At 36.6% G+C, this 25,079-nt stretch overlaps 3 protein-coding genes across 6 annotated transcripts in view; all 3 read right to left on the bottom strand.

Moving 5' to 3' along the window:
- Window positions 1-8,665: 8,665 nt before the first annotated feature.
- On the bottom strand, window positions 8,666-14,804 carry LOC110458463. 2 transcript variants are annotated; one of them, XM_021510168.1, is made up of 6 exons: window positions 14,656-14,804; window positions 13,881-14,619; window positions 12,811-13,126; window positions 12,489-12,568; window positions 10,397-10,688; window positions 8,666-10,015 (listed from the first exon to the last, which is right to left on the bottom strand). In XM_021510168.1, exons 1-6 carry the CDS (start codon window positions 14,787-14,789, stop codon window positions 9,327-9,329), a joined length of 2,250 nt encoding a protein of 749 aa, XP_021365843.1. In that variant the 5' UTR covers window positions 14,790-14,804; the 3' UTR covers window positions 8,666-9,326. The 2 variants fall into 2 exon arrangements, with proteins under 2 accessions (XP_021365843.1, XP_021365842.1); XM_021510167.1 differs by having other exon boundaries at window positions 13,881-14,804.
- Window positions 14,805-15,414: 610 nt separating this feature from the next.
- LOC110458488 (uncharacterized threonine-rich GPI-anchored glycoprotein PJ4664.02-like) lies at window positions 15,415-16,869 on the bottom strand. Its single transcript, XM_021510206.1, has one exon. It carries the CDS (start codon window positions 16,867-16,869, stop codon window positions 15,415-15,417), a length of 1,455 nt encoding a protein of 484 aa, XP_021365881.1.
- Window positions 16,870-16,929: 60 nt separating this feature from the next.
- LOC110458476 overlaps window positions 16,930-25,079 on the bottom strand; it is a 24,524-nt gene continuing 16,374 nt past the window's right edge. For all 3 annotated transcript variants that reach the window (XR_002463797.1, XR_002463796.1, XR_002463798.1), the window contains 2 exons: window positions 18,672-18,777; window positions 16,930-18,303 (listed from right to left, as the gene is read on the bottom strand). The gene's annotated coding sequence lies outside the window, so the exon portion shown is untranslated. The remainder of the gene's footprint in view (window positions 18,304-18,671; window positions 18,778-25,079) is intronic.

The following is a 25,079-nucleotide window of genomic DNA, read 5'->3' as shown; positions in this document are numbered from 1 at the left end:
GTGTGGTATTTATACAACTATACCAGGTACGGTACAGAGGCATCGTCACTGTTATATGTAAGTGTGGTATTTATACAACTATACCAGGTACGGTACAGAGGCATCGTCACTGCTATTTATATGTGTGGTATTTATACAACTAAACCAGGTACGGTACAGGATCATCGTTACTGTTATATGTAGGTGTGGTATTTATACAACTATACCAGGTACGGTACAGGGGCATCGTCACTGTTATTTGTAAGTGCGGTATTTATATTTCTTGTCATGTCCCCACAAACCTTTATATCCACGAAACCAATACCTGTAAAGTTATAAATAATTCCGAGCTTATCATTGGATGTAAGCCTCAAACGGCTACTGTAACGGAAGCCCAAACAACATAGGTAATTAAGACATTCGGATTGGTGTGAGTATCTACATTCATATTACCAATATAAACAGTGTATTTATATCCACGAGTAATCATTATTTATATAGTACTGAGTGTGTGACGTACACAGATGATGATGAGTTGATAACAGTATTACCTTTACGTTATAAATAATACTCAACTTGCAATTCGATAACAAATAAAACATGTTTTGCTTTCTGTTGCATTACTGATGTATAGTATTACTGTCTTCTAAATGCTTTTTTATGTTCAACATATATATTGTTAAATATCATTTCATCAATAGAAATAAGAAATAATGAACCACATATTAAACCAAATCTATGTAGAAAGCAAAGCTGAGTAAACATATGCTGTCATATATATCAACAGAATACCGCGTGGATTGATATCCTGTATACATAAATAATACATAATAATTAGGCTCGAATCTCTGATCTTGGATAACCATATTTGACTTCATCAAGACAAAAAGCACAGAATTCCACCCGGTCACATTATACTGACAACACATGAACCAGTTGCAGAGCGTAAAGCAGGGATGGCAACTTTCATTTTTAAGGACTATGATATGTCCCTGCATAAGGACAGATGCCGGTGCCTTCCTCACCTTGGCGAACGTCATCACTTTTGTTGAGGCACTGCCAAGCTAGAAAATAAAACGAAGTCAGAAGTAGAGAGAAAGATATTGCAATGGGTGCAGCATTTTTTTATTTTTTTTTTGCTTTTGTGTCCCCCAAGTGGAGGGTAAAAAACAAATCCCCAATTCTGCAGGGGGTTCCCACATCAGCTGTTTCTTACGATAATGTAGTTGATAACAATAGGTGTATTCCTTTATCTATCCACGACTTGCAGGGGTTCTTCGGCATGGCATTTCAGTGAGATAGTAATATAAAGACGGCATCAGATCCGCGCCATCACAACGAGGCAAATTCACCAACATATTCAGCCTCCGGAACACATACACGCATGCATACACAACACATATGGAGGCTCGCCCTCAGTCATATTTTACCCATTCGTATTCAAATGCGAGGACCAATCTCAATATGTAGCATGTTACGATCCATTTACAGTAAAAAACTTGTTATTAGATTGCAATGACTTTCCGCCAACACGAGAAGAGTTGTTTTATAGTAATATAACAAATCTCAAATCTCTTCGAAGCGGTAAATATCACGACAATTCTAATCTACCTGAAAAGCTGTTGGTCTGTTCCAAAAGATATAACTAACCATAGTCATTTTTGCTTTTCAAGATGACATTTGTCCTTTTATCATTTTGTTTGTTCTTTTTCTTGTTTTATCTACGTTTTATTGGCCATAAAGACCTCTTCTGTGTTGAAATAAATGATCCCGAAACAAAGTAACAGATAAACTGTGTACATACTGTACCTGTTTGTGGTGTTTTGTTTTGTTTTGTGTTTGTACATATTTCTTTAACAGGTAATGACTGAACGTGGCTGCAAGAGACATCGCTTTTAAGTCTACCTGTTTTAAAGGATTTAGATGCCACTAAATTTGTCATTGAGTCTGTACGCCATTGGTTACTCTTTACGTCTCCGATCCATTACGATTAAACAAAGCCGCTGTGTTCAATTCATGTTTACAGTCATGCCCCCCAAAAGTGCGTATCAATTTGAAAGTACACGTGTTTAAATAAACGTTGTGAAATGGATTATTCTTGTAGAGAATCTGACATTATTAGTGTCAGATGCAAATATACATTTCCATATAAATGCGAGGGAGTTTTATCAATCGGCTGCTGTTTACAAAGTTATTTCCAACAATCTTACTTACTAATGAAACCCATGCAGGTTTGGGAACAGGCCTGCTGTACCCCACTGTATGAGCGTAAGAGGAGACTGATGGGGGGACGTCCTTGTTTTCTATCAAGAAGACATTGAAGAAATCAAAAATAACCCTAATGTATCCACTGCATGCATGTCGTATCGGCGACACATGTGGGGCTCAATGAAAAAAGGGCGCTTTCATCCATGTCTTCTACGAAGGGGACATGAAAGAGACAAAAAAATTGCCACAGTTGGGATTTATTTTATTTTTTGCGTTTCGTGTTTTCTTTACTTTTTGTTTCAATCGGTATCTCCATAGGCATCCGTCCTCATGTGACCCTGGCTGTTGCGAGGACGTTAAACTTCAATGTGAAACGTTTCAGATTTATTTTATTATATGAATTATTTTGATGTTTCTGTTTGAACGACATTCCTCAATTGCTATGATTTTTAAAATTAAACCTTGATATAATTCAGTAAAATATGAACCCCTCAAGAAGGTATCAGGGACATCGATGTTGTTAGTTGTGTTCCAACCTTTTATTTGCGTACGTAGGTGAGACAGTTTGATGTACGAATATTGACAAATAACAACAGAACACCGTGTTAGCACTGCGATGAGATAGACCACCCGTCGTATAAATGTACCACTTTTGTGAAATTACTGATCATATTGCACGGCAATACCTCTAATAACAGCCTCGAAAATGGCATTAATGTCATTTGCCCAATCAAACTTAAACGGAATTCAAACAGAACATCGACAATGCGAAATTGATAAATACGCAGACGAGCTTCGGTAAGGTAGGGATGCACGAACAAAGTTTGAAACGCCAGCAGAAACAGTTGGTGATAAAGAGTCTCGGAGCGACAACGACAAAACTGCAAAACAAGTGTCGGTATCGCTCATACTCGGTGCGTCCAACTCAAAGCGCATACTATTTTAAGGGTCAATTTAGTGAAGTAAAATTTGTTCGGAAATCTTGACATAAAATTCCTCGTGATAATATGGTTTGATACTCCTTATGAAAAATTCATGTCATGAAATTGACAAAGACAAAAGTCTCTTGGCATTATTTATCAATAATGAAGAAATCCTTAACTGATTTAACGGAAGCTGTCGATGATGCACTTCTAGCTGAGCATGTGCAAACCTATTTTATTTTATTAAACACATTTGTCTTTTCAACTGATGAGAGAAAGTACATTCACGCTGTATACACGTAACTTTATCGGAAAGCAAGTGCTCGCATTTATTCATAATCAATAACAGCTTCCAAAGAACACTTCAATCATCGTTACTAGTTAGTACTTTAGTTTGAATTCTCCTTATAGTACCCTCTAAGCCCGTTTCTCTTTATTCAAATCAAACTGGGAACAGAAATATTGCATAAGGTTATGTTACGATAGTTATATGTTTTGCTTGCAATGTTTTGTGTAAATTCAAAACGACAAGAATGTGTGTGAAATCAGACTCACTTACACTATGTTGTCGGTCTACAGCTTGGTCCTGTATATTTTTATTTCCTACGGAGAGACTCAGATATTACGCTATTTGGTCGTAGATACACAGGACAATGTTATACTAGGCTACTCCAGGAATAATGAATTTTCCATATTGATAAAAAAAAATACAGTCATATAAATTATAAAATGGATAATTTGGAAAGGAATGGATGATAAAAATATAATAACATAACAACCAGCAGTTAGACATATAATGGAAGCTAATAGTGAATTATAAGATAAAATTGATAATTGTGATATGTAGGAACAAAAAGGAAAAAGGGGCAAATATTCATATTGATCAACAAAAAGCTTTAGATAGATCAAAATGGAATTGAGTAAGTCACTGCTTTAAAGCTTTCAAATTTGGTAAATTATATTGCAATTGGATTAAAATGTTACAGTATAAGATAATGTCAAAACATGTATTGAAACAAATTATTTCACTTCCAAGTCCTTCCCTATATCCAGGGAAGTGCGTCATGGATGCCTGATAGCGCGTTAATGAACATAATCCAAGCAAAGCCTTTGCTTGTACTATTCGAGCTAACTCCGTAAAACGTATAAAATTACCAAATCAAAATATTTCAGAAGTAAAACTTAATGGATTTGCTGATGATCTTCAACATATACACAAGACTGAAGAATCAATAAGAAAGTCTTTTAATATAAAAATATATGAAAAAGCATCAGGCTCAAAACTTCATTTTGTAAAACACGAGCTAAAAACATAGGGAAACAGCATTAAGGGGAATGGCAACAACTGGTTTACCCGTTGTCAGTATGATGTGACCGGGCGGAATGCTGTACTTGGTACCTTCGGCATGGCATTTCAGTGAGATAGCACTATGAAGTTGGCATCAGTCTCGCGCTACCACAAGGAGTCAAGCACACCGATATACCCTGTCTCCTGCATACACACACGCAAGCACGCATACACTACACACATGGAGGCATGTCCTTAAATGACCTTAGCTGTTAATAGGACGTTAAACAAAATGAAACCAAACCAAACCTAGGGAAACGGAAAAATAAAACCATTTTCATTCAAATCAAATGGACCAAAAACTCTAGGAGTCCATCGTGGATATAATATAGACATTTGTAAAGAAAAGATTCAAAACTTAAGAACTGATTATATGTACATAATAATAAACAGAACTCTCACTCATAAGGGTAAGAATAAATATGGCTGATATTGATGTATTTATACAAAATAAAAATTCTTCCTGCAGAATATTATTACATGTATTACCAATGCTTAACGGCCCTTCAACACAGGATAGGTCATTAGGGCCAACAAATGGTCGACAAAAAACAAATGCTAAATAAAAAACATCAAGCCAAACTTAAAAGTAAAAGACAAACGTCAAATTGAATATTCAGAAATTTGATAGATTTTGTAATAAATGTTTCATTTGTTCATGTTCCTGTCTAGAAGGTATTAATTTGAATAACATTCCAAAATTTTGTTAACATTGTACTAAATCTTGGTCACGTTTTAGAGCTAGAATCCCAAACAATAGTAAAAGTAAAGTCTTAAACCAGAAATTATTCAAAAATTCACTTTTTAAGGTTAACTCTTAGTCCCTGCACTACACATCATTTCAACAAATAACTTTGACAACATCAACAGATATTACAAAGAATGTTAGGAAAACTCAATTGGATATCAAAATCACAACAATTGAGAATCAATCGCACATAAGTATCAACAAATACTGACAAATGATGTGCACCAAGATAAGGAGTGCTTCATTAATTGTGAATTACAACTCATTGATAAAAATAACGTAACAAAATTGTCACATTATCATTCTACATAAAACGCTTCAAGAAAATAAGATACACAAAATAGTTAGTGTCTAACTGAAAACCTAACGCAGAAATAAAATGGGAAGATTACTATCGTTCTAGAAAAAATCAAATACAAAACTGGGGAACTATTTGGACAAAAACTAAGCATCCTGCAGTTTCTCCAAACAATTAAAGCATTTCGATTGGAATTTTGTTCATGGGACTGTATTTACTGAAGCAAAATTACAATAAATAATTAGATCTGACAAAAAAAAGTCATTTTTGTGAAAACATAGCATCACAATGTCATCAGATTTACAATTGTAATTATGTACAGCAGTTAATATTACATGAAGAACTTCATCTGATAATCCTTTCTTGAAATGGAAATCAATTGACATCATTAGAAATGAAGAGAAATATTTTCTTGAGGATTTTGAAGACGACCAAAATATTTTATTTTACACGTTTACAAGAAATATGAAATATACAATTTTAAAAATTCAAAATATAGTGACATACCAAAACAAGAACATTACTGATACCTCTGCTTTTACAATATTTAACGAAATGTTATAACTTAATATAGGAACTTATCTAGGACAACGAAACCAATAAATGAGGATATTTTATGCCATCAAATAATCACTAATAATAGGTAGTAGTATATGTACATTTATCACATAATCGGCCTGTTATCCAGTGAATTCGCCCGTGTAATATTTTTACATATGCCACTAGTATAATGGACCCTGGATCGTTTTTCATTGACAGTGCCAGTCAGAAATCGATTGTGACGTCACTATATGGACAATGACGTGACATCATAAATTGTGAATGGCACTCTACATTTTGACTTTAAAACCTGTCAAAATGTAATTTTTTTGAGTTAAGTGATAAAAGGTATCTTCAATTCTTTTTTATTTCATATGAGCTTTTTCAAAACTCGTCTCAAAGTTTTAACTTTTGCTCGCCAAGGCTCGCACACAAAAACCTCCTAAAACTCGTTTCATAAAATCTCATGAAATGAAAACTCATTTAAGATCCTATATGTATATTGATATAGTGTCACTATGATAGTGTAACTCTGCTAAATAAAGTGTAACTATTAGTATAAATACAACTGAAGTAATAAAAATTGATATTATTATAAAGTGTAGCCATGGTAACAGAAGTATGGTAATATAGCTTAACTATGGTAATATAGAGTAACTATTGTAATATTGTATAACTGTGGTGCTATAATGTAACAACGTGTTACTGTACTGATTTACTGTAACTGCTGATAAAGTATAATTGTGGTCATATAGTGTTACTATGGTGATAGAAGTTTCACCATGATGATAAATTATAACGGTGGTGATTAATGTAACTTGAGTAATATATCGTAACTACAGTTATAACGTGTATCCCTGGTGATAAATTGTAACTATGGTGATACAGTCTTAAATAAAGATGTGCTAACATAGTGTTACTGTGGTCATATAGTGTTACTATGGTAATGTAGTGTAAATATGGTAATTGAGATTAACTATGGTATTATAGTGCACTTATGGTTATATCGTGTAACTGTGATTTAGAGTAACCATGTTAATAGTGTAAATATGGTAATGTCATGTAACTGATATGATACAATGAAAGTATGGTAATGGAGTACAATTGTGGCATCACCATATTGATAGATTGTAATTGTGGTGATAAGTGTAAATATGGTTACGTTGTGTAATTATGGTTATAACGTGTATTTTGGAGATATATTGAATAATGGTGATACTGTGATAGAGTGTAACTATTGTAGTATGGGGTAACTATGGTCACATAGTGTAACTATTGTAGTATGGTGTAACTATGGTGATATAGTGTAACTTTAATAATTAAGAGAAATTGTGATGAGATTGTGTAACTTTGATATGATGACAGAGTGTAACCATGCTGACATAGATAACTGTTGTCACAGTGTAACTATTGTAATATGGTGTATCTATGGTGATGTAGAGTAACAATAGTAATTAGGAGTTAATAATGTAATCAAGAGTAGCTGAAATGATATTGTGTGACAATGGTGATCAAGTGTTACTATGGATATATTGTGATAATGTAATGTAACTATGGTGATATAGCGTAACAATGGTGAGAAAATGAGAAATTGGAAAAAATCGAAACAAAAATGATGGTATTGTTGTAAAAAAGAAAAATGGAAATCAGTGTATCTGCATGTATTGCATCATAATACTGAAAACAAAATAAACAAATGTACAAATGATTGCCCTTGATGTTTTTAAAAAAGCACCAACAACAAAAAAACAAACCCAGAACAAACATTATCACAAAAGTCAACTGAATCTTGAGCTTTGGTGATATTGTTAACCGAGGCAATATAGGAAAGTTTCAGTTGATACTTTATCACAAATGTATGAACATAAAAGTTATTACAGGGTGTTACTGACAACAGTAATGAAACCATCAAATTATACAGTGTGTGCCCTCAGTGTGTAGCCTAGTCAATCATGTTTATAGCTCGCTTGATGTGATAAAAGTTGATATGATCAGCACAGAGATTAAGCTCTCGAGATGATTGATCAGGCTAACAGGCACTAAACCGAATTATTTTGTAACCCCTGCAGAATTGAGGATTTGCTTTACTTTTGGCTTGAATGTTGAGCGTTCGTTCAGGTGAGGAAGGTTATGGGTTTTGTCCGCAGGCCGGGATATACCAAATTCCTTAAAAATGGTAGTTGTTATTCCGTGCTTAACGTTCAGCATTTAGGAGAATGGCAACAACTGGTTCACCTGTTGTCAGTATAATGTGACCGGACGAAATGCTGTGCTGGGTGTCTTGGGCATGGCATTTCAGTGAGAAAGCTTTATAAAGTCGGAATCAGATCCGCGCTATCACAAGGAGGCAAGCACTCAAACATACCCTGTCTCCTGCATACACACATAGAGGCACGTCCTTAAATTACCTTAGCTGTTAATAGGACGTTAAACAAAATTAAACCAAACTAAACTTATTAAACCTTGTTGTTAAAGTAAAATAAAACATGAATACGTTATCCTATAGTGTTTCTCACTATATACAGCGGAACAAGTTGCTAACTTAATGTTAGACGAAAAATTCAAAATGTTAAATATACAGTCCGCTTTATGTAAAATATGTGGTCTGCAGGTTAGTTATATAATGTCAAAAAAGAGCATTGCATGTGTTATATATACAATGTCGAACATTGTGTAGCTAATGTCTTATACAATGTCCAACATTTAGTATTTTCGAAATTATTTTGACTTTTAATTTTGCTTAGGGCTGTAGGTGGGGTATATATCATGTAAGTTGGTCTTAAAAACATAGTGGTATAAGTTTATGTATTAGATTCATATTATTTTTTATATTTTAGAATAAACAAAGATGGGGATCATTATTTGATCAATATTTTCTTTATTTACTAATGTTTTTCTTCTAAAATACAATACGGAATGAAATGCGACGTCTTGGAATGTAAGAGGTATGGTGCAACATTGTGGTGAAAGATAAAAATATAATATTAAGTAAGGTATTTATGAATAAATATAAGAATGACAGATGCAAGATTATTATTTTGTATATTAAAAGAATGGCGTTGTTTGCAATACCCCCTAAGTAAGGACAACAGATTGTACGGGAAGCTATTTCCAGGATGCTCAGCCCTGGAAGCTCTCATATATATATTCTTTTCATTCTGAGCAAGTTCACTTTTGTTTAAAAAAAATCTCTCAGTGAAAGCGAAACTATACTGTTGCATAAAACGTTAGGTTATATAGCAGATGTAAACAAAATATAACTATGTCGTGTCCGCTGAATCATTACAGCATATTGTGAGCGAGAAGGAAACAGTCCAAATTACATACGCCACAGTGCCTGTTTTTCGGAATGCCGTTTACCATGGCCAAAGCGTTTCCCTGTTGTTTTGTTGTGGTAAAGAACACATTACTGAACAACATCAAAGCCGCGACATGTAAGTCCTCAGTGTAGAATACTTCTACTGTAACGTTCATTGTTACTTGGACAATTTCAGTGAAACCGTATCTAATGAGAAACGGGTTGTTGGTCTGGTCAACCAGAACGAGTCGTTCACTACAGTAGTGGTCAGTCGGACTGCCCTTGACCGTAAGGACCAATTGGTCCTTGTGATTAAAATAGTGACAGTAGAAGTCAGAGAAATACATGTTCATGTTGCGGTTCAACAGGACGAATGTGGGGACATGTAACCTTACTGGCCCGAAAAAGGAAAAGTCTGGAGGTAAACGTGTCACCGGGTCCACGGCTGCGCTGAAGAACAGACCCTGTACTTGTTTGTTGAGTGTGGAGGCCTGATCTCCCCCGAAGTTCTTGTCGTACTTGTGCATCAAACCATCTGTATTCATGATATTGTTAAAGTACTCCTCGGACTTATTGCGATAGAAATGAGAAATATTGAAATAGTTGGGCGGTCTTCTTAAAACGAAACGTGTCGCCTTGATGTAAAGTTCCAACACCTCATTTTGCGTCATATCTGAAATAAACATAGCTTTTTACAGGGTCAAGTGTGACGTGTTGTTCTACATGCATACATGTATATCTCTAAGCCAGAATGGAGGCTGTCACGCTTCGAAGTGCAGATTGCTTTATAGTAATGTTAAAAATATGTTTTACCTGTTTTTTAGTGTGTATATACTAACAGAAATGTTGTGTTTAGTGTCAGAGAACGTTAATGTTATACAGGCATTTTTCAATATATCTAAACCGGACTACTTTTGTATGAAACAGCCACTTTACTGTTCAGAACAGTATTTGAGACAATTATACAAATTTGTTCACAAGTGCATTTCTTTGATATATTCTGTGTTTGTATGAATGGGCAAACAGAGTTCGTTATTATTCTTTATACACTTACGTGCAGTAAAAGTTGTTACGGTTGAGTATGAATTTCCAATAAAAAACACGTCATTCATGACGTATCTCGTGCAGACTCTGAACAGCTGTAGTTTATACTCTGTGGCGGGGTTTAGATTGAAGGGGATCTCATACGTTGTTTCTGAACCATGGTATATCATTATACATGCGGCTGGAGGGTGAGTCTGATAAAGAGTAATAATAAAGGCGTCCGTGTGTTCGTCCCTGTGCTGTAGGTCTGTCAACATGTACCGCCGTGGGCCGGTACTGACTACAGTTACATGGTAGGATCCCTGAAGTGAGAGAACGGGTAAATGGAATATAACTATGACAACATGTACAATTCATGACATTGTAAATAACTGTCCTTTATACATATTTCTGGCTGGTAAAAATGATATTTTTGTGGAACCCATTCAGTTGGAAGAGACAACTAATATGGGAACACCTGCATAATTGTGCACTCTGCTACGAGACAATAAAGCGACCAAAATAAATCCGAAACACCCACTGCAAACTTATCCTGGTAACCCTATCCTTTTTTTTAATCCATTCTTTCTACCAAATTTTTGATTTCCTAGCGTCAAGCAATTTACCAAATGGGGAAGGCAATGGGTTCTGTGCCAGAACGGGACATACAAAAAGACCTTTAAAATGGTAGTTGCCATCCCTACTAAATATTCAGCACTAATTTTACATATAATTACAATTTAACTGTTTAACATAACGTATCATTTTTGTTATGATAGTGTTAGGTTTGGTTTGTTTTTATTTTGTTTAACGCTACTAACAGCCTAGGTCATTTAATGACGTGCTACTCCAAGCGTGTTGTGTATGCGTGCTTGCATATGTGTGTGTCTGGGTGTGTGCAAGAGACAGGGTGTGTTGGTGTGCTTGCTGCCTTGTGATAGATCGGATCTGATACTGACTTTATAGAACTATCTCACTGTAAGGGAGTGCCGATGTCAACCAGCACAACATTCCGCCCGGTCTCATTTTACTGACAACGGGTGAACCAGTTTTTGCCATTCCTTTTAATGCTGAACGTTAAGCAGGGAATAACAACTACCATTTTTAAGGACCTTGGTATGTCCCGGCCTGGGGACGGAACTAATTGCCTTCCTCAGCTCAGCATTAGAGCCAAAATATTTATATATAGGTTTTGCCAAGCAATGCGCTAGTAAATAAAGGGAAGTTGAGAGAATACAGAAATCTAAAAATCCCAAATATTGCAATGGGTGCAGCAGATTTATTATTGATCATTTTTGTGTCTCGAAAAAGAGGACCCAATAGCAAATCCCCAATTCTGCAGTGGGTCCCAACCTATATCGCCTTTAACGATGGATGCAGTGGATAACAGCAGAGGTATCCTTTTCTCGATCTCCGACCTGCAGGGTTTTGATGGTGTATTAGTGAAGTTGCAGTCCAAGGCTGGTATCAGATCCGCTCTATTAATAAGAGGCAACTGTCCGTCTTTTACACACTCACATATATATATAACACACATGGTGGCTCGTCATTAAATTACTAATATTACATTGTTTCGCATAAATAAGATCGGGACTAAATTATTAAAAATAGTATCAATTTCATAATTTGCGGTGAACTTAAGACAAGGTTTTCTTCCATGTCTTTTGCTTGGGGAAAATTGAAGAAAGACGAAGGAGATGAACCTATAAAATAGATACTGTTGATAATACTAACTCATACATTCATTAACAAAGATGATCTGCTGCCCGTAGGGCAGTATTTGGATCTGTGTGTTTTCTTTTCTCACTTCCCTACCAACTCTTATTTAACGGCAGGTTCTCCCTAGGTACCGGACTTAACATGGCCTTAGCTTTTGATGGGACTTCAAACCTCATCCCATATAAACAAATAAACAAAGGCTAAAGGTTATGGCAGAAATAAGCAGATTTATCTGTAACCTATTGGCCTGTGAGAATATCGTATGAAGCCAGAAATATTACCATTTAAGGGCAAATTCAATCTATATCAGAGAATCAAAAACATGTTTAAATGTTACCTACGTGCATCCCACGCTGGCCTGTCTGTTGATATAACACATCTCTCTGAAAACAAAATTAATTTACCTTTTTCGAATCATCTGCTACAAAATCTTGGTATGTTCTTATAGGTTGTGCAGTCATCATCAGATCAGTGTAATTCAGGCCTGTGTATCAAAAATATGCAGCAATTCGATTTTCAGTTATAACCAAACATATGTGCATATTTTTTTGTAAATCAAACGTCTATTACCATTGCAATTTTACCAAGATAATCAATGGCGTTTATGATTTTGTCAGTGCAAATTAAAAACTTAAATCTACTAATTTACCTAGTGAAGATACTCATAAATATATCGATGATAGATAGTTGAGGTTATTATCAAATGATATCATTAACAACAGTTACCATCTCTAAAGAGCACTGTTTTCTTGTCTCCAGTCAGGACGGTGTACCAAAGACGATTGTTCACACCAGACATGCGTACACCGTGTACAGTTACTGTTGCTGTGGACGCTTCCAATACGTCATATGGGCACATGAAGTTACGGATCTCAGAGGCACGACTATTTCTGATAAATGTTTGAAATATCGCGTGAGTTTTCAAATTGGTTACTTGCAACAGAAGAAATTCTAGATCAGGTTCGTTTGCGCGTTTGATGTCTATATGGAATGTTGATGGCGTTTGGACTCCTTGGCCCCACAGGATAACCGAAGTCACTATCTGAAAAATGTAATAAACGCATATGTTATATGGGAATATTCAAGGTTCGGACGCTCGTAGGGTAAGATATTCCCCTGGTCAGGATATCACATGGGGATTTCTCGGAGACTTTTGAAGTACTCGCACACTAACAGTTCATTGTATTTGAAGAATGAGTCACTGAATTTGAAGTTAGGAAGCGCTAATTATAGTTCAAGTAGTTTGGAAAATATGTACAAAGGCAGCAATTGGAAAGGTACTTATCACCCTTTATTACGCCACAAGTGTTTAACTTTTGCTTCATCTGAATGTATATTTGAAGCTTAAAACAGCATATTATGTTACATTGTAACTCTCTGTATCAACCTGATATGTGAAACTTCTGGGACCTAATCTACCAATCCTATAAAGTAGACCAAACATCTTTTAAGACATGCATGGATATGTTCAATATACGTATTCTGCACATACAATGCTTTTTAATGTACGAACACGAGTGCAATGCTGTTAACAAACACATAACCTTATTGAAATTTACCCTCGTGGCATCCAAGAAGTTTTGAACATGACGTAAAGGAGTTTTTTTAAGTTAGCGACCAGAGCTGTTGGTTTAGATGCTAGAAAACCCTTACTTAGGTATTTCTATAATATTCTTTACTGAATGTACTGTGTTATTTACACATCTGTGATCAAACCTTGTTTTTTAGGGGGGTTTAACATATACAAACAACCATTAACACAAGTTAATTATTTATACATGTGTGTATCATCCTACCTTGTCATGCAGGTTCCATTTCTCACGCTGCCATTGGTTATAGACTGCCCTGTCGACGACTTCATCAGAGGTTTTAACCTCATTCCACTTCAGCACATTTGGTCGAATACTTGAGGACACGGTTGTTGCCGTACTCGTATTGATCTGTATGTGCTTCAATGATGTATGAGCACATTGTTCAGAACATGTCACTTGAACATTCTCTTGTACACTATTAGAGTCCATGAACGAGAAAGCACTCGTGGAAGCAACCTTGGTTGTAGAGTTTGTACTAGCTTTGTGGGACATGGTAGACACTTGGGTAGAAGAGTTTGTACCATATTTGTTGGACATGGTAGACACTGGGGTTGTAGAGTTTGTACTGGATGTGTTTGCTGTGGTATACACTTGGGTTAGTGTGTTTGTACTAGATTTGTGGGACATGGTAGGCACTGGGGTTGTAGTGTTTTTACCAGATTTGAGGGTCTTGTTAGACACTGGGGTTGTAGTGTTTGTACTGGATTTGTTTCCTGTGGTTGACACTGGGGTTGGTGTGATTGTACTAGATTTGTGAGACATGGTAGACACTGGGGTTGTAGTGTTTGTACCAGATTTGTTGGACATGGTAGACACTTGGGTTGTTGTGTTTGTACTAGATCTGTTGGACATGGTAGACACTGGGGTTGTCGTGTTTGTACCAGGTTTGTTGGACATGGTAGACACAGGGGTTGTAGTGTTTGTACCAGATTTGATGGACGTGGTAGACACTGGGATTGTACTAAATTTGTTTGACGTGGTAGACACCGGGGTTGTAGTGATTGTACTGGATTTGTGGGACATGGTAGACACTAGGGTTGTTGTGTTTGTACTAGATCTGTTGGACAAAGTAGACACTGGCGTTGTAATGTTTGTTCCAGATTTGTTGGACATGGTAGACACCAGGGTTGCAGTGTTTGTACTGGAATTGTGGGACTGGTTAGACATCGGGGGTTGTTGTGTTTGTACTGGGTTTGTGGTACTTGTTAGACGATGGGGTTGTAGTGATTGTACTGGATTTGTGGGGCATGGTAGACACTAGGGTTGCTGTGTTTGTACTAAATTTGTGGGATTTGTTAGACGATGGGGTTGTAGTGTTTGTACTAGACTTGTGGGACATGGTAGACACGAGGGTTGTTGTGTTTGTACTGGATTTGTTGGATATGGTAGGGTAGAAACTAGGGTTGTTGTGTTTGTACTGGGTTTGTGGTACTTGTTAGACGATGGGGTTGTAGTGTTTGTACCAGGTTTGTGGGACACGGTAGACACCGGGGTCGTAGTGTTTGTACCAGCTTTGATTGACATTGTAGACACTGGGGCCCTAGTGTTTGTACTGCATTTGTTGGACATGGTAGGGTAGACACTAGGGTTGTTGTGTTTGTACTAGATCTGTTGGTCAAAGTAGACACTGGCGTTGTAATGTTTGTTCCAAATTTGTTGGACATGGTAGACACCAGGGTTGCAGTGTTGGTACTGGAATTGTGGGACTGGTTAGACATCGGGGGTTGTTGTGTTTGTACTATTTGTTTCCCGTGGTTGACACTGGGGTTGGTGGGTTTGTACTAGATTTGGGGAACTTGTTAGACACTGGGGTTGTAGTGTTTGTACTAGATTTATGGGACATGGTAGACACTAGGGTTGTTGTGTTTGTACTAAATTTGTGGGACTTGTTAGACGATGGGGTTGTAGTGTGTGTACTAGATTTATGGAACTTGTTAGACACTGGGGTTGTAGTGTTTGTACTAGATTTGTGGGACATGGTAGACACTAGGGTTGTTGTATTTGTACTGGATTTGTGGGACATGGTAGACACTTGGGTTGTAGTGTTTGTACTGGATTTGTGGGACACGGTAGACACCGGGGTCGTAGTGTTTGTACCAGATTTGATGGACGTGGTAGACACTGGGGTTGTAGTGTTTGTACCAGATTTGTTGACCACGGTATACACCGGGGTCGTAGTGTTTGTACCAGCTTTGATTGACATTGTAGACACTGGGGTTGTAGTGTTTGTACCATGTTTGTGGGACACGGTAGACACCGGGGTCGTAGTGTTTGTACCAGCCTTGATTGACATTGTAGACACTGGGGTTGTAGTGTTTGTACTGGATTTGAGGGACATTGTAGACACTGGGGTTGTAGTGTTTGTACCATATTTGTGGGACACGGTAGACACCGGGGTTGTAGTGTTTGTACTAGATTTGTGAGACTTGTTAGACACTGGGGTTGTAATGTTTGTACCAGATTTGTGACACAATGTAGACACCGGTGTTGTAGTGTTTGTACTAGATTTGTGAGACTTGTTAGACATTGGGGTTGTAGTGTTTGTACTGGATTTGTGGGACACGGTAGACACCGGTGTTGTAGTGTTTGTACTAGATTTGTGAGACTTGTTAGACACTGGGGTCGAAGTGTTTGTACCAGATTTGATGGATGTGGTAGACACTGGGATTGTAGTTTGTATATTAAATTTGTTGGACCTGGTAGACACTGGGGTCGTAGTGTTTGTACCAGCTTTGATGAACGTGGTAGACACTGGGATTGTAATGTTTGTACCAGATTTGTCGGACACGGTAGACACTGGGGTTGTTTTGTTTGTACCAGATTTGTTGGACAAGGTAGACACTAGGGTTGTTGTGTTTGTACTAGACTTGTTTGACATGGTAGACGCCGGGGTAGTAGAGTTTGTTCTAGATTTGCAGGGCATCGTAGACACTGGGGTTGTAGTGTTTGTACCAGATTTGTGGGACACGGTAGACACCGGTGTTGTAGTGTTTGTACTAGATTTGTGAGACATTGTAGACACTGGGGCCCTAGTGTTTGTACTGCATTTGTTGGACATGGTAGACATCCGGGTTGTAGTGTTTGTACTACATTTGTTGGACGTGGTTAACACCGCGGTTGTTGTGTTTGTACTAGATTTGTCGGACATGGTAGACACCGGGGTTGTAGTGTTTGTACTAGATTTGTGAGACATCGTAGACACTGGGCTTGTTGTGTTTGTACTAGATTTGTTGGACGTGGTTAACGCTGAGGTTGTAGTGTTTGTACTGGATTTGAGGGACATTGTAGACACTGGGGTTATTGTGTTTGTACTAGATTTGTGAGACGTTGTAGAGGCTTGGGTTATTGTGTTTGTACTAGATTTGTCGAACATGGTAGACACCGGGGTTGTAGTGTTTGTTCTAGATTTGTGAGATATGGTAGACACCGGTAATATAGTGTTTGTACTAGATTTGTCGAACATGGTAGACACCGGGGTTGTAGTGTTTTTTCTAGATTTGTGAGATATGGTAGACACCGGTGTTATAGTGTTTGTACCAGATTTGTTGGACATGGTAGACACCAGGGTTGCAGTGTTTGTACTGGAATTGTGGGACTGGTTAGACATCGGGGTTGTAGAGTTTATACTGGATTTGTTGTACGTGGTAGACACTGGGGTTGTTGGTATGGTATTATATATTTGGGACTTGGTAGACACTGGGGTTATTGTGTTTGTACTAGATTTGTGAGACGTTGTAGAGGCTTGGGTTATTGTGTTTGTACTAGATTTGTCGAACATGGTAGACACTGGGTTTGTAGTGTTTGTACTGGATTTGTGGGATATGGTAGACACCGGTGTTATAGTGTTTGTACCAGATTTGTTGGACATGGTAGACACCGGGGTTGTAGTGTTTGAACTGGAATTGTGGGACTGGTTAGACATCGGGGTTGTAGTGTTTGTACTAGATTTGTGAGACATTGTAGACACTGGGCTTGTTGTGTTTGTACTAGATTTGTTGTACGTGGTAGACACTGGGGTTGTTTGTATGGTATTAGATATTTGGGACTTGGTAGACACTGAGGTTGAACCTGGGATATTGATAGGAGATTGTGTATAAACTGGTATTGTATATGTTGATTGAATATCGATATTCGACTTGTTACGTAAAGTCTGAGTGAATCCAGAGTTGGTCAGTGTCTTTCCGGTAATAGATAACTTTGCAGGTGAAGATAAATGTCCAGAGGTCGTCGAGTCGAAAGTTTCGAACAGAACACATTGTTTAGATGGTTCAATCTGATGTGCGGCGTTTACGTCATGTTTTGGAATTGGTGGTGTAGTATTTAATAGTGGGGGTCTAGTATGGAAAGGAAATGGAGTAGAGCTTGGCAAAAGCGATCGTTCAGCCGCTGCAGGGGTACAGGTGGACTGATATATAGCTGGTGTTTTAACGTGGACTGATATATAGCTGGTGTTTTAACGTGGACTGATATATAGCTGGTGTTTTAACGTGGACCGATATATAGCTGGTGTTTTAACGTGGACTCATCTTCCCGATCTTCCTTCTATACTGAACCTGTCTAGTGCCTTCTTCGCTTTGAAGTCAAATGTGTCTGTTAACGACAGATTTCACCTTAACTTCTTGGAAATCTGAAACACAATTCATATTCAAAAGTGTAAACTGGCACACAAGACATCTGCAATGTCAAAATTGTACCACTGCAATACATACTGCATTGTTAAAACTGTAACAATGCAAAAACGTCCGATTTGCTTCGAATTACTCGATTCTAAAATGTATGTTTTTTACTGCTTTTTTAGAATTAATTTTAATATATTTTATTTAATAAAGTGTAGTTTAAAATGTAGTTGTAAATTATACTGTGCGTATAGTTCATTGCTTTTATGCAGACGCCCGGCCGATTTATATGAATTTCCTTTGTTAAGGGTGAAAGCGTTACAGAACAAGTACATGTATAAATATATTGTTATTGTTACTTGCATAAAATATTTTTTACCAGTATTCATTTGCAACTGACGATCTGAGGATCTGTGCTTTCCTTCCCTCCAATTAAAAATGCTTCCTGGCCATGTAATGTCATATCGCTATTGAAATGTAAACCACTGTAAAATAAAATCATTGAATCACTAAACCCAACCACATGTGGATAGTCTTTCATTTTCGGCTATATATAGCATGGCGCTACCTGAGCTGGTATGCATTTGCTCTGAGAACATAAACTGCTGGGGCCGTGATATGGGACATGAATATGTAAACAAGTGAGTTAGGAGGAGGAAAGATACACGTTAATTTGCTCTGAGAACATAAACTGCTGGGGCCGTGATACGGGACATGGCCATGTAAACGAGTGAGTAAGGAGGAGGAAAGATACACGTTAATTTGCTCTGAGAACATAAACTGCTGGGGCCGTGATACGGGACATGGCCATGTAAACAAGTGAGTAAGGAGGAGGAACGATACACGTTAATTTGCATATGTTGAATCATCTACTCTACAAGTACAGACTAACTATTTAGCTCTCATTCCGTACCTGTGAGTGACCCAAGGAAAAGCGTGCAGTCGTACATGTGTGTACGTGCCTTACCGAGCGATACTAAATATTGACTTTACTCATATACTCAAGATATATAATTGTGTTTATATTTTGGATAGACATTATCGGTAAAACAGGTAGTGGGCATACTTATGGACAATGCTATATTTAAACAGACTTTACAGTCGTCAATGGGTATTGACAATCTCTAGACCGAGATAGTAGCATTGACAGATCGAATGGACAAAATGGAAGATATCCTTGAGACGGAACGAGAGAGTATTGATGATCTCATCTTAAGGTCATTCCAATATGGCTGCCACACCAAACTGTATATCAAATTCAATAATGCATTCCGGTAGCATTAAACAATCCCTGTCACAAAAAAATACTCCTCCAATAGTTCTCAAACATAATTGAGGTACATGCACATTACATTTTAAAAAAAAACACACATTCAATAACTGATGAAAAAACTCACTTTTTTATATGTTCATTTTCCAAGCTGAATAAAAGTCACAATTCAGTAAAAAGAATCCATTTAAACTTGTAAATATCATAAGGTGGGATGTCCATTGAGATGCATTTGTCGAGAAAAATGTAAGAAAATGTGTCAAATCTGAATAAATCACAACTGAGCACAAAGTGAACAAGGCTGACTGAGCTTGGAAAAGAGCAGGCAAAGCAATTGAAACTTTACCTGTACATCATTCACTACAGGTTCTCACTCAGGTAATATGGCTTGACTTGTATCAAAAGTCGTGTTAGCTTTATGAATTATTGTGAAATACCCAATCAAAATACATTTCATCACTCTCGAGATTTGAAGCTTTTTCTTATATTTTTCTCGACAAATGCACCTCCATGGACATCCAACCTTATGTTATTTACAAGTTTAAATGAGTTTTTTCCTGAATTGTGACTTTTATTCAGCTTGGAAAATAAACATATAAAAAGTGAGTTTTTTCATCAGTTATTGAATATTTTTTATGAAATTTAGTGTGGATGTACCTCAATTATGTTTGAGAAATATTGGAGGAGGATTTTTTGTGACAGGAATGCATTATTGAATTTGATATACAGTTTGGTGTCGGAGCCATATTGGAATGACCTTCATAACTTGTAATGACGCGCTCGGTGTAGCGGTAGTTCCTAGCGATATCAGCAGAACACATCGAGTTGGTCCAAAAAGTGCTGATCGACCTTGAGACATTATTGTCCAATTTTTATCTTATTGCACGCGAGCTACAGTCTACGAGGCAAGATTCAACCCGATTAAGTCGAATAAAGGTGAAAAGTCTGGTCAACAACCACACACATAAATAAAGCACTGACGAAACAGCGGATGGAAGTGTACAGTAAGACACTGTGGTTAAGAAAGAACAAACACATATCTGGTTCGTGGACCATTGACGGTCGCATTGTTATTCGCGATAACCTCCAGCAAAAGGCGCACGTCACCTCTCTGCGTGAGCTACACAGCTATCCCGAACCCCTCCCCGGCGGACCGGGCCCAGGACTCTTGCTCAACGCGTCTCAATGTCGGCACTTTCCAAATGGACTTCACGTATTTGACAAATGAATACAACTTTCAAAGAAAGCTATAGTCCGATATCTTGAAACGATAATATAATTTGTTACTAAATGTTTGACAATAACACTGTTCAGTTTTACAGTGTTATTAGTAAATGAACCAAACCACGAGTACATAACAAGTATGTAAATCATCAGTATGTTTACTGCCATTTAATTACCGTGCTTGCAATACTTTAACTATAATTTCACAAGTGTGTTGTACTGTATCTTCATACAATATACATACATTTTGTAACGTAAAAATACTATACCGATTTCTAAAGTATTATCTTTACTCTCGAGTGCAACTTGATTTTCTATGATGTGTACATGGGTATACAGTTTGAAACAGAAGTGCCTTTTCATCTACCCTTTCTGTGTAAACATTTACCTTGTTGATCAGCTGGGTTGGTCGTCACGGATGGTATGTTGTGACTTTATCGACTACACTCGTTCATAATTGATTTGTCCAAATTATTCGTAAACATGTGCCAAATCCTTGACACCCAACGTAATGTTTTCATAATGTTTATAACCTGTTTACTAAATTTACTTTCACTTTTTTTTTAAATATAAAAATAAATCCTTGCAAATATTTCCCCAAAATGTGTTTTGCACATATATTTATAATACTTACCTGTGGTGACAAAGCGTAGTGGTTCGTCACGGATGGTTTCATATGCCTGTGAACAATCAAATTTTCCCACCCATAATGGAATTGCCTAATTTATATTATACACGTGCTGGATTAACCGTGATGACCGACACCGCTATCTGATTTTACGCCAGTGAGGTTAAACATCACAAAAATAATCACTTACACACGAACGGTAGCTTTACTCAAAAGCAAGGCGGATACAAGAGAGCGAACAGTAACCATTACATAAATTAAGCCGGTGCCGGACTGGGAGTTCCGGAATCTGGCTCAAAGGACTCACCCAACTTAATCATTTACTATATGTTATTACCAAACATTTTAGCTAATAACTTTAATATTTGCAGTTCAAAAATAGTGACAACCGTCTAGATTCATAAATACATACCTTGCAAAGGCTACAAAATTACTTTTTTGGTAGGTTAAGTGGCATATTGGAGTGTCACAGCGCCAAGAAGTTGACAACCGGAAGTTTACAAGCAAAACCGGTGACCCGAAACAGAAACGCCCCCAGACATTTTGCCCCTGTGCAAATCCGCACAGAGACATAAAAATATATCAAAAGTATATATTTTTCAAAAATTAAATACCTGAACATTTCATTTATCTAAAAATCTGTCATCAGTTCCTTATTAAACTCCTTCAGTGGCCCAGTAATTAGCCGGAACTTATTTCAGATAGGAACTACATACGTATGAAACACTTGCTGATTGGCTGATTTAGTTGTGTGAGTCCTTAAAGGGAAACTTTACATTTTAAAATGTTGAAATGAAGTAAGTTTTTAAAAGTATATACATAACCGAGGAAATGGTTAAATAAATGATAAGTTATGAAGAAAAATCAAATCATAGCCCCCGATATACATGTGCTATTCAGAGTCAGCACCATACAATTCTCATTTCACTTACTTAACATTAACCTCTAGCACACCAATTTAGCACACACTCAGCAAATTCATATTTTGCACACACATTTATTACCCATACCACTCACGTATTTTTGAAAAGAAATCTTGGTGACTCTGTTAATGTAATTTTTACAGTATCTTAAGTAATCAAATACTTATTTTGAGTAAATGATAGAATTTTGACAATTTAACACATTTAGAATTCACACAAAACTCAAAAATTCTACACAAAACATGAGTCATTAAAGATTATCAGATATCCATCTCAACTGATCAGCTATCAATTATACAGACTTATACATAGCACTTCTTGCTACCTGGAGTGCCGGCACTTTACAGGGAGAATATTGGGGATAGGGGAGATGTAATGCTATAAACAGTTAATTATCTGAGTAAACACACAATAGAAACACATTAAATCAATAAACAAGATGTTGGTGAAGGTATATAGTATGACAGGAATAACCATAAATCTACAATTCACTAAAAAAAGGGAATTTAAGTTGGATTTAGCCAAAAATCTATATGTGACACATACACATACAGATACTCACATGTGCAACTTTTGTAAAAGCTTGTTCTGTGGTGCTGAGGGGCTACTTGCTGTTCATAGTCTTGTTGCGCACGGTATATTAAACAGTTATGTAGAGACATTCAACCTATGACAAAATGAAAAATTCAAAAATCATAAGACTCAACAAAAAACATGTTCAAATCTGGAGCGTCTGAATATAAAACTATGACAGTGCAACTTCATGCAGAAGCCAGTTAACAACTATCATACACTTCGAGTTACCACATTTATTATACCGAACAATAAAATGGTGCTTAATGCTGAATTGTGCTTTAAAATGGGTGAATAATGTGTTATGTAACCTGTGCTAAAAGCTGTGGTGTACTTTTACACATGGGAGTATGCTGAAACAGGTTATTTAAGTTTCAATTTGAAACTTTTTAGAGATATTGAGTTTTTAAACTTGAGTTTAATCATTGCTTTCTTTTAAACATAGAAATAAACGTAATTTGAATGAGGGAGTGGCCTACGAATAACTGGGAAGAGGTGGTTGGACAGGGAGGGGGAGAAGGGGGGATGAAAATTGTGCAGAACAGCACACTATATTTCTGTTCTATTTAGATTAAGGTGCTAAAAGCTAGTACACAGATCATAATAGTAATATTGAAACACATGCAGATAAATTATTTCAGTAAATTGAACACAATCCTAATAAAAGTATTAGGGTCAGTCCAACTATTCAGGCTTTACCACAGGCCATATTTAGTCCAGATTTAACCCAAATATTAAGTGTTATCAAGTTATATATATATTCACATACTGAACAAAATGTGCTAAGACCCAATAACAGTGGCTGTATTTTAAAAAAAAGGTGTCTGGAAACACAGAAAATGTGTGAGAGGTCAGGTTCATTAAGCACATGGCTTAAATGACTCACACAACTAAATCATTTTCTATATGTTATTACCAAACATATTTTGAGTTCAAAACTAGTGACAACTGTCTAGATTCATAAAAACATAACTTTCAAAGGCTACAAAATGACTTTTTTGGTAGGTTTAGTGGCATATTGGAGTGTCACAGCGCCAAGAGGTTGACAACCGGAACTTTACAAGCAAATCCGGTGACCCAAAACAGAAACAGCACTCTACCAGGTAGATACCGGTTGATGCCTTGTCGAAATTTATTTACACTCCGGGTACAGGACATACATGGAAGTAACATTTTATATAATGCATCCAAGCTTTTTTCTTATAAACTATATATTAATATTCTTACCTTTAATGAGAAAAATGTGTTTTTTAATTTAGTATTAAAAATTCTACTATTGTGTTATGATATTGAACTAATTCCTGGTTCTCTGCGCAATCTCCAAATTTCTCATCTAAATGCAAGATCAATTAGAAATAAATTAGATATGATAGACTATTACCTTTTTTTTTGAACTAAAAAGTGCGAGAAAAAAAATCAATAAACTTTAACTGAGCGAGATCGGGTTATCTCAGTCGAGGGTAAAGATTCTGTAACAAAGTCCAAACAGAGGTTGGGATGTTACAGAATCTTAGCCCGAGACTGAGATAACCCGATCTTGCTCAGTTACAGTTTATTGAATTTTTTTTCGCACTTTTTAGTTCGAAAAAAATATATTCAATTTCGCTAAAAACTACAAGTAAACCGCCTGGGCCTCAAATGATAATGACCTCTTCACTACTTTAGCTACGTTTGAATGCTTCCGCGTAAAAATATAGTCCGTCCTTACATAGATTACAAAGTGTTTGATAGTGTAAAATATATTTTATCTACAACATCAAATATTTAACAACATCAAAACTATACATATAATAACAAAACAGAAAATTTAAAATGCAAATTGTCAATTTAAAACAGTTAACACGCGGATGAATACATCGAATTGTAAAAATTACGCGAAATGTCACGTAAAGGTACAAGACAGATCGGACGAGATAGACAAATCTAGCATGGGGTATGAACTCTGTGAAAATGATATAATTTGTCTCACAGAAACACATATTAACCAATTAATTCCAGATGGTGACCTTACTTTAAACAGTTTGTCTCATGATTACTATCGAAGAAATAGGCAACTAGGATTTGGAGGTGGGATTGTTATATATACAAAAAATACAGTTATCAGTAAGCGTAGAAGAGATTTGGAATGTCATGATATTGATATTATTTGGTGAGACGTTACGGTTGATA

The sequence above is a fragment of the Mizuhopecten yessoensis genome, unplaced genomic scaffold, assembly GCF_002113885.1.
Source record: "Mizuhopecten yessoensis strain PY_sf001 unplaced genomic scaffold, ASM211388v2 scaffold9615, whole genome shotgun sequence".
Taxonomy (NCBI): Eukaryota; Metazoa; Mollusca; class Bivalvia; order Pectinida; family Pectinidae; genus Mizuhopecten; species Mizuhopecten yessoensis.
This window is presented reverse-complemented; position numbering and strand designations above follow the sequence as displayed.

Excerpts from the sequence above, each read along its gene's own strand:
- LOC110458463 (XM_021510167.1), bottom strand. The coding sequence starts at position 14,789 with ATGTCCAACAAATCTGGAACAAACATTACAACGCCAGTGTCTACTTTG. Across the intron at positions 13,127-13,880 it reads AATGGAACCTGCATGACAAG|ATAGTGACTTCGGTTATCCT; the intron begins GTAGGATGATAC and ends TACATTTTTCAG. Across the intron at positions 10,016-10,396 it reads CGTAACAACTTTTACTGCAC|ATATGACGCAAAATGAGGTG; the intron begins GTAAGTGTATAA and ends TGTTTATTTCAG.
- LOC110458488 (XM_021510206.1), bottom strand. The coding sequence starts at position 16,869 with ATGTCTCACAAATCTAGTACAAACACTACAACCCCGGTGTCTACCATG.